Here is a 10,439-nt window from a genome sequence, read left to right on the forward strand (position 1 = left end):
TTGAAATACAGCATATGTCTGGCTTGATTTCTCTCTGTGACTTGCATTGCTTTAAGCGGGCGGGTACAAGTACTCACCACTTCTCAATATTGTCCTTTAGAGTAGTGGGACATTTAATGTAATACCTGTGTAATGTGTATATTGTACTGCATTTCAAACATACTTTTTAAGGTGAGTATCGACACTTGTTTTTTGCTACATAAAGTTGATCTCTCCCTGCAACATGTACAGTGACTGCAAACACTGCACTCTAAAGGATGTCAGCTCGTGCGGAGCAACTTCACAAATAAGAGCAGTAAGGCTTGTTGGTGCGTTGCGCATTACAAAAAAAAGTATGCCATGACCTGTTGGCCATGCGCAATTGCACAAACAGAGAAAATGCAGTACACACACAAACACACACACACACACACACACACACACACACACACACACACACACACACACACACACACACAAACACACACACAAGAAAGTGAATCATCGGATCTGTAGTCACATGGCCGCTGCCTGTACCCATATGGAGTGGACCGCACCGCATGCACCACCATAATGCCACTCTAAGCTCTCTGGCTCACAGCCACTGTAGCACAAGCGCAATAATGTGGCGATTTGTGAGAGTGCCAGCTCAAGCCTGGTCTTCCCCTTCTGTACGGCTGACGATGACAAGAAGAGCAAAGGGGAGAGAGAGAGAGAGAGAGAGAGAGAGAGAGAGAGAGAGAGAGAAAATCACGTGGGTCATGACTCACTCTCCCCTCACCTTGACTATAGGGAGGGTGGGCTGCTCGGCTGAAGGCACTGGGGAATGTGGAGCAGCATGTGGGGTTTCACCTGTGTCAACTGAAGGTGGTGGTGGTGGTGCTGGTGGTGGTGACATAGCCTGGCGACGCCATCCTATGTACTCCACCCAAAGATTTTGGCTCCGACAGAATCAACAGTCGGCTTTTCGCCCAGGCTAGTGGTGACAGTGGTGCTGCATAGTGTTTGTTGTTATGTGGTTACAAGGAATAACAGTAGGTAGCAAGCAAATCCAACTTCACCATCTTCACCGAGATTGTAAGCAAAAGCCTTTTGTAATAATTCATGCACGTCATGATGCTGTTGGTATCCATCCATCGAGGACACCATAAACCTCCTCAAGCATCTTTCTACTGACTGATCACCTACAGAGTACGAAAAGAGTCCTTTCAAATGAAATATGGTAGAGAGATAAGGTGGCCATACAGAGTAATCAGACACATACCTGACATTTCTCAAAACCCTTAGAAAGTCAAACTTCATCACTTTCAGCTCTTGAATCACTACATGGACCAGTCCCAAATGATTGGAGAAGCTAAGCGCGTGAACAAAACAGGAGAAACATCAATGTGATGACAAAAGTTGTATGACATAGTGAAGTGTGCCATTATCTGTGGTCGGTGTATTCAAGACAGTCAAATACTTGTGATCATAAGGCCTACAATGCACTTTTCCATATAGCAGATAACATTTCTTCAGCAGGTCCTTTTATGTGTGGTTCACAAAAGGGACCTGCAGCTAGATGCAGCCCATGGCAACAAATAGGCTACAGATTTTATACCAGCTCACATATTAAATAACTAATGTAGATTTGTGCATATGTAAAGGAATCTGGGGAAAAATACATCTTCAGAACAGTAGCAGCAAATAGGCCTATCGGTTTTGAAAATACTCTACAGGCCAGGGTATGAAAGATACTGGCCAAAGAATATAAACTGCTAGGATTCCACGAGGGGCATTGTCCTACCCTAAAGACACCACTGAATGAATGACACTGACAGTTGTCTGAAGACCCACCAAAGCACCCTACATTGGTCCTTTTATAAAAATCCATTCTGTGACAGATAAGTTACAATGCGACAACAGGGTACCCTGAGATAAAAGCATTAAATCCCTCAGCAAATAAAAGAGTCACACCTCATTGGATGAGAGAACATGCTACAAGTCATATTCCAACCACTGACATCCATGCCGAGATGTTCTCCTTGGGCCTATAGTTCAAGTTGCCTTGGATTTGGTAATCTTCAGTCAAATAGCTGGGAGTGTATAACAAAATTAGTCCATCTTTGGCTGCATACCACCACGGGAGGCAGTTTGGATATCTTGAGAGTGGCAAAACAACTAGGCTATGTTTTCTGTGATGGTTGAAAACAGCTTATGGAAGATGCTCATGTGCTGAGACAAAGTATCCATCCATGTTGAACATTCGAACGCTCGAGCAAGTTTCAAATCACGATTCATTGAATGCACATGATATCCGTCAGAATAGTGTGGGCTATAACTTCACTAAATGAAATACAAGCAAAAGACAATTTCTGTGGGGAATGCACATGATTGAAGTTGCAGTTAACTACACCATACATTCAACAGAAAAAAACAAGACCGTAGACCTGTCAGAAACTTAATATAAAAAACAGACATGGGCTATTCAGTCGAAAATTTTCTGAATAACATTCGGGCACCAGAAGAAAAATGTCCAAACATATCACCAAAAACAAAACACTGCGGAACTTACGTAAAAACGAAGAATAAAGTGGTGGATCCAACAAGAAGAGTGGCTGCAGTGGACACCGGGATATATTTGGTGGGTTTAAATCTCTTTCCAGCGCTGTTGGGCATTCTGTAATGTCCACATTCCTTAATTATTTATTCCTATCGTTGATGCATAAATGTGTAGGTCTGTTCCGCCGCGCGACCCTTGAACTCGTATGGTTTCGCCAGTTCCTCGCAGCTATACCGTTAATTTTCACTAAAGGTTGATAGTCAGGCTGAAACACACGGCGCTGTAAAGACTGAAAATCCCACCCTAGCAATCCAACCCACTGCTGAGGTCACTGCACTGCTTGAAAGGTGGAGCCTCCGCTATGCAAATCCAAGAGGTGTAGAGCCTATGCTCCGACAAAGTGTTGCTGGTCTTGAAGAATTAACGTTGCTACATCGCATCCTAAAATATGCACAATCCACAGAAGTGAGTCAAGCGACATACTGTTGCTTGAATCAATGTGCAAAGAATGGTGAGAGAAGAAAATGTCACTAGGATGTGATAAAACTGCATTGGCAATTAGAAAAGGCGGTAGGCTACGGAGTTTAAAAAGTAGGCAACTTAACAGTAAGTTCCACATACCATCTGCTGGTCAATATTGGTAGTGCATATTTAGAAAGTCAACCAGACAGCAATTGTATCGCTTTGCTAGTTAATGTCGACACAGTGCCACCATACTCTTATTAAAACGTGAACTGATATTATTGATATAACTAGGTTAAGCCTGTTATTAGAATAGTGAGGCGGTTTGACATGCTGCATGCTTTACTGATACACTCGACTCTAGTGTGTTACATACTTAAGGGTCCGTGTGACACCACGGACATCTTATAACAGTACTGTTTGCACAACATCTCCCCCTCGTGGATGAAAATCAAATCTCATGAACAAATAAACTTTAGGGGGTACTTCTTGGGATTTCCTGTAATCTCTTTGTATGACTGAAAGTAAACTTATTGTAACGCTCTCTTCAATATTTATATGAATGAACTGTCTGAGCAACTGAGGGCATGCAGGACAGGATGCTTAGTTGGGAATGCACTGCTAAACCATCTCATGTATGCCGATGATCTAGCCATCTTCTCACCCAGCAGTGCTGGGCAGCCTGGGCTTCAAGAAAGGCTGCATGTTTGTTCTAATTATGGGTTAACTTTTGATGTTAAATACAACTGCAAGAAAAGTGTTGTGCTTATATGTAAAAGTAAGGAGGACAAGGACCTCGCTTTTCCTTCTTTTTATCTGGAAGGACAGGCGTTTGTAAGTAACAGAGCGTATTTGGGACATATACTGTAATTACTGACCAGATGAGTGATGATGATGATTTAGGCACTGCCACATGTTATATGCACAAGCTAACATGCTGGTTAGGAAGTTTCACTGGTTGCACAAGTTGCACTGATAGCGTTAAAATTAGCCTGTTCAAGATAAGAGATAAGATAAGAGGTATACTGCACCCCTCTATACTGCCCCTCTATGAGCTAAGTATAAAAAGGGTAGCCTATAGAAACTACAAGTTGCATATAATGATGGGCTGCGCATTCTGCTTAAGAAGCCCAGGTGGAGCAGTGCTAGTGCACTGTTTTGTGGTCAAGGGGTCATCATATTCCATGCATTGTTGAGGAATTTAATGAATACATTTTGCATGTTGGTTGGTTGGTTCATGTAATCAAGTTATTATGCTGCTGTCTAATCCTGTGCTCAGTGCGGTGAGATTCATACTTGTGGAAACACTGGTACAAGTGCCTTTTATAAGTGTGTCTCTGTCTGTTTTATGTATTGTACCGTGTTTTGTTGTTTGAAAATGGACATTGAGTTTGGAAATAAAGCTGATGTTATTTATGTCAAGGCCAACTTAATAACAACATACTCTTACTCCTATTCATTAAAGGAACAGTCCACCCTTTTTTGATTTCCACATATTTGCAGTATTTTCAAGCATTATTCATGAATGTGCATCATTTTTGTGTTTGTGTGTTTGTGTTCATCATATGTGTTTCCATTGCCTCGTTTAACAGTATAGCCAAATTGATCGTAGCAATGCCAGTCTATGGGGGCAGTAATGTAAAATTAACCAGGCTTGATGCTATTGCCCCCATTCACTTCCAGTGATTATGCTAAGCTATGCTAATATTTCTGATTCAATAAATCTAAGTACTGAAAAAACTGAGAAGAAAATGATATGCACATTCATGAATAATGCTTGGACATACTGCAAATATGTGAAAATCAAAAAAGGGTGGACTGTTCCTTTGATACTCTCATAGGATATTGAACACCTATCTTTCTTCTGTTTCTCAACAAATTCTCATAGCCTACAGTGTTTACCCCATAATTTGTGGTTGTCAAGGTGGTGGGACATTAAAAGTAGCCTACATATTTTTGGCAAAGCAACTTTGGAAATTACATTCACACTATTAAAACTTTATCTTTTCAGGGGACCTAGTCAAGGTGGTAGGTGTTTCTTGTCAAGGTAGCCGCCTTAGCAATAAAGTGCTGGGGGGAAACCCTGGCCTAAATATAAACACAACACCAGCTCAGACAGGTGACCAAATTGAAATTCAGTGGCAGCCTATGGCAGTGTATATTAAAACATTACAGTAAGTAATGTGATTAATATTTTGTGTTCTAGCTATCTGAAGTTGGTGGTCTGGATTTCATTGTGTTTGGGTCTGGGACCTTCAATTTCAAAGGCTGGGTAGCCTACCAAAGGAAAAAGTTTGGTGGATTTCATTTAATTGCCAGTTGTGAGATTCAATTAATTAATACATTTGGTTAATAAATAAGTCCTGTGTATCTCCTGTTTTCAGTTAGATTTATGTCAGGCTGCGCTGCTCCTCCCTCAGCTGGAGTCCCCGGTGTGTGCTCTGCTATTCTCAGTCAATTACTTGCAACTCTACTGTGTACTGTAGGACAAATGGGCTGTCGAACTAATGACATGGGACTGGTGGGCCCTGGATAGTCATTCAATAGATCAGTCCAAAATGTATATAAAATGGTAAAAATGCACAATTTCCCTTCATGTCTGGCAGATTTTCCCCTTTATTTCATTTTCTCTACCTATCTACTCAAAGCAGATTCAAATGTGATGAAGTAAAATAATACTTGGGCCAAAATGTAATTTGAGTAAAAGTAAAATTACCCATTTTAAAAACTACTTTAACCCCTTAATGCTCGCCGTACCTCCTGTGGCACGCTGTAATAGACATTGAAACTACTATATTACCACACTACTATGACAGTGCAGGGCCTTTAGTAATACATTACGACTTGGTCATTGCCATTCTGGTAACAGCTCATTTATAATGCCGTGTCTTAAGGGGTTAAAAACTACAAGTTACTCATCAAAAGTACTCAATTACAGTAATTTGAGTAAATGTAATTAATTACTTTCCACCCCATGTGTGTTCATCACCATCGTATTCTTTACATCATTGGTAACAACGGCGAGGACTGTTTTGGTGCCCTTGTCCTCAATCTCCTGCACTGCATGAATGGATAAGCCACGGAAATATTAGCAATGCCCTGACGTGAATAACGGTTGTCTCCACACATTCTGAATCCAATGGCCAGGCTGTCGTAAGCGTGACTGGTGAAAATGAATATATTCACGATCTCTACTATACTGATTACTGATAACTGATAGGCCTACTGATTAATGGTAGCCTATTACTGATGCTGATAGCCACCAGTAGCCCATCTTTACTGACTTAGGCCTACACTTATTTACTTTCTTTAAGTTACTTCCGCTACATTAGTTATAGGGAGGGAAAGTAATATCTTCACCCCCTACTGGCAACGTTCCTAGCCTCTGTATCAAATGAATGACGTTTTTTCTTTTAAAAATTACATCTGGGTTCTGACCACAAAGTTATAGTAGGCCCTAGTGGGTGTCATATAATATGCATGTTGCTCCATTTTACCTATTCAGGGGGTGAAATCTTTGGTTTTCCACTGATCTGAACTGTTTTTAATATTATTTTAAAAGGCTAATAAAGGACTACATTGAGTCGCATGTATACTCCATACAGTTAGCATAGACAAACATTAGCCAGAAATTCAATTATACATCACACACAGACCAGGGCTTAACACTAACACACGCCAGGTAGCCAAATGCGGGTGAAAGTCGGCGTTGGCTAGTAGATACCGAAGGTTCACTAGCCATTCTGGCGGGTCCGTCACTATTCTAAATGATGAGGCACCACATTTTGTAGTTTTTTCCCTCGGACCATCTTTGCTACAAACGCAATACAATACCCATGAAGCACCTGTGTCACGTGTCACCTGTGTCTCACGCAGGAGAGGAATCTGATAGAGTGTTGTGCGGCAGCCAGCGAGCTACCGGTCCGGCACATCAGCGCACGTTTTGGAAATGTCACTGAAAACCTTCACGTGAAAACAAAGTAGCGAAGTTCATCTCAACTGACCTGTTTTGGGATCTGTCATTAGTACAATGCATAGTAGTAGTGGACATTAAAATGACCGAGGCGAGAGGAGAACACCTCAGTCTTGTGAAAGTCTTGAGACTAATAAGCGCAGTGATAAGACAAGGACACATGCGGCATTAATAATGTTCGGTTTAAATAATTTTCTGATTTGCCTGTATGTCTTCATACCTTAATATTCCTCCATGTTTCTTGTGCCGTTGTTCCCGACTGTCAAACGGGGCTTAAACAACGCGCAGTAGTAGCCTTCCAGACCGCACAAAATCATGTCCCATGTCCCTTCGCATGTGCCCATCTTGCCTTGCGTCCGTTTATATTTCAAACAACTCAATAGGCCTATTAAACGGAATGAAAGGAAGTCGTAGCTCCTTCTGTAGTTACCGGCCGTATATCTGTGTGCCTTCTAGTAGATAGCCTATTTTTTTGAGAAAATATTCCAGAAGAGGGGTTATTCCACATCCATGACCGAGGACATGCGAAGCTTGGCAATGACTTTGCACTATCTACTTTGCGCATCGAAAGTGCCCTTCAGATCAAAGACGGAAATATTTTGCTCTCATGTAGCTTACATATGTGCCCTTCCACAACACTGTGCTTTGTGTTTCTGCACGGCTATGCCATTCCTCAGATAAGTTAATCTGTTCTTATAGCATGCATGCATGGACCAGTTAATAACAATTCTATTTATTAGGCCCTATATTATATTATATTATATTATATTATATTATATTATATTATATTATATTATATTATATTATATTATATTATATTATGTTATATTATGTTATATTATCCTACATTACATTATTACAGCCTATTATATAATTCATTAAAGCTGCTATGATGGCGAAGGAAATTATGGCTAGTGAAAAGGCCCAATGGCTAGTGAGTCAGGAAAACCACTAGCCAAAATGGCTGGTAAGCGAAAAAGTTAGTGTAAAGCACTGACACAGACGCCAAGGCATCATGTCTGAGCCCAGTCTCGGGGAAAATCAACTGTAGGGCCTATGCTTCGTGGTGGCGCTACGATATAGCCTCATTTTTCGTAGTTGGGCAACGCGCACTGTCGTCCAGAGAGGGTGAGAGAGAGCGAGTGAGAGAGAGAGACCACCCGAGCAGCGTGCATTCCGGGATTTATTCCAGCTTTCATTAGCAATGGTTTTCACATTTAATTTCGAGCAAAATTACAAAAGAAAAATGCTTAGGTAAAGCAAGACAATGTTTGAGCTGCTGTGGTCTGGATAGGGGAATGGCCACAAGATCAGAGGATTGCAGGTTTGAGAAAACACTCAAGTAGATATTTATTGTTTATTTTTCGCGAAACTGTGAAAGTCATAAATTCTTTAAATCATGTCAATTGGAACTATATCTGACATATGAGACTATGGATGTCAGCATGTTGTGCTTGGGCAGTCATGGACTAACAGTTAAGCAGTTGGCCTTGAAACATGATGGTTTCAAGTTCAATTCCCAGCACGGGATGTTAGTAAAAAAACACACACACACACACACATTTAAACATTATTGTTTTGGTATGATGTCAGTTGGCCGGATTTGAAGCGGAAAGTATGTGTGAAACACATTTGACTGTTAATTATGAGTAAGTCCAATACTTTCTAACAAACAGACCTAACTTTCTACAAATGCTTGACCTGCAGTTGAGTGGTGTAGGGGATAGTCCTCTGCATGTAGCCATATTGGCATGTCCTTATCTTGAGGTTGAGAGTTCGAATCCTAAGGCTGGGTCACTCACTTTTTTGGTTGTTTTAGTTGTTTTTTTTTATTGTTTACCAGCTTCTGCTTTGTGTAAAGAAGAACCCATTCATGTCAGAACCATAGAAACCCTATTTTATTAAAATGTAATATAAAATACAAACTTCTCTAAAAATGGTGAATCTGTCAATGGGGGATAGATTTACTCAACACCATGTGACCATCAAACCACAACTGACAACTTGACATGGAAAAATGTGTCTATCAACCTCACTTCAAGGTAAGAAAAGACCCATAAAAGTGTGTTGGTGTGTATGTGTAGTAGTTTACTATGTTGCTGTGTGTGACCTTAGGTGCTCTTGATGCTACACTGTGTGTATGTTATGTTAGCAACTTAGCTTAGAATGTTAGCTACTGCTAGTTAGGCTAGCACTGTGTAGGCCTTTCATACACATCTTTTTCTTGTATCATACAGATGGTGTAACTTCAATCTGCTCACAACATTACCGTGCCGTGGCAGCGTACCGTGATCATTACACCCTGTGGCCATTCGGAATGCGGGGGGCAGTATAGCACTGCTTTTGCAGAGCAGCGTCTGCCTGTGTTTGTGCGTCTGTTTGTGCTTCTGTGCTTGTCCGTCCCCCAGTTGTAGTAGTAGTAGAAATACAGACAGCAAATTGCATGTTTTATTTAGCATTGGGCATTTGATAGGGCATTTGATAATAACACAAGTGTGAGCCCTAAACAAGACCACCATGTGAATTTAAACTCGACTTTTTTCTGTCTTGCATTCACCGTCTCCCAATCCGTCCCTAACTTATTTCGGCACTATTCAAGTCAGGAACGGGTATCCTCAGGATACAGAGTTTGCATACCTACAATTTGAACCGGTAAAGACAATTAAAACCGAGTCAATCAGACAGGAACACCATTGTAATTAAGTGTGTCCCGTAACGCCAGCATGAGAGAGATCGAATTTTAAATTTGGCGACGACATTCTGTCTTCAAAACTGGCATCGGCCGCTTCCAATTTAGGACCACCATTAGGCCTATTCAACCGTTTCCACAACCTCACTGATCACAGTTGCTTCATCTCTAACGCCAGGGCTAAGAATAACGAAAATAGCAAAACAGAGTAGGCTAATAAACCGTAATGGAGAGACTGAGGAGACATGAAATCAAGCGGCGGAGTTCGGACCATTTTGAGTGGACCGATGTCGCTTGCTTTGTGTAGCCCTATCAAGCAAGCCTGTCTCATTTGTGCGATGAGCACAAAAACACAAATTGAACCACTCGTATAGTGTGAGTCAAACAGACATGAACAACATTGTAGCCTAATGAAGTAGTGCCCCGTTACGTCAGCATGAGAGATGTGATTTTACATTTGGCGACGACAAAAAAACTGGCGCATGCCGCTTCCCCTATTGCAGGCTATTACCTGATCTACACTGTCGTTACCACAAAAAACAAGGTAGCACAACTTAATACTATTACTAGCCTATATATCTGGTAAATAGTAGGTTGAAGACAGGGGTATTATTGGTGCACTGTTTTTTTGCGAAGCAGAGTAATCTGCTTCAGTGTAGCTCATTGTACGTTGATCTCTCCCTCAGTTTTAGTAGGCTACAAGTGGAAAGAGTCAGCCAATTGCGCGTTGCATGTAACATTGGGCATAATAACAAGCGTGATCCCTAAACAAGACCGCCAGTCGACGGTGTTTT

General features: G+C 41.2%; 1 protein-coding gene across 2 annotated transcripts in view; it reads right to left on the minus strand.

Moving 5' to 3' along the window:
* Positions 1-2,825, minus strand: part of zdhhc8b (zinc finger DHHC-type palmitoyltransferase 8b) — a 108,275-nt gene extending 105,450 nt beyond the window's left edge. For both annotated transcript variants that reach the window (XM_063195179.1, XM_063195178.1), the window contains exon 1: positions 2,534-2,825. In XM_063195179.1, the coding sequence (XP_063051249.1) occupies positions 2,534-2,637 (104 nt within the window). In that variant the 5' untranslated portion in view covers positions 2,638-2,825. The remainder of the gene's footprint in view (positions 1-2,533) is intronic.
* Positions 2,826-10,439: the final 7,614 nt, after the last annotated feature.

Source organism: Engraulis encrasicolus, chromosome 3, assembly GCF_034702125.1.
Source record: "Engraulis encrasicolus isolate BLACKSEA-1 chromosome 3, IST_EnEncr_1.0, whole genome shotgun sequence".
NCBI classification, from domain to species: domain Eukaryota; kingdom Metazoa; phylum Chordata; class Actinopteri; order Clupeiformes; family Engraulidae; genus Engraulis; species Engraulis encrasicolus.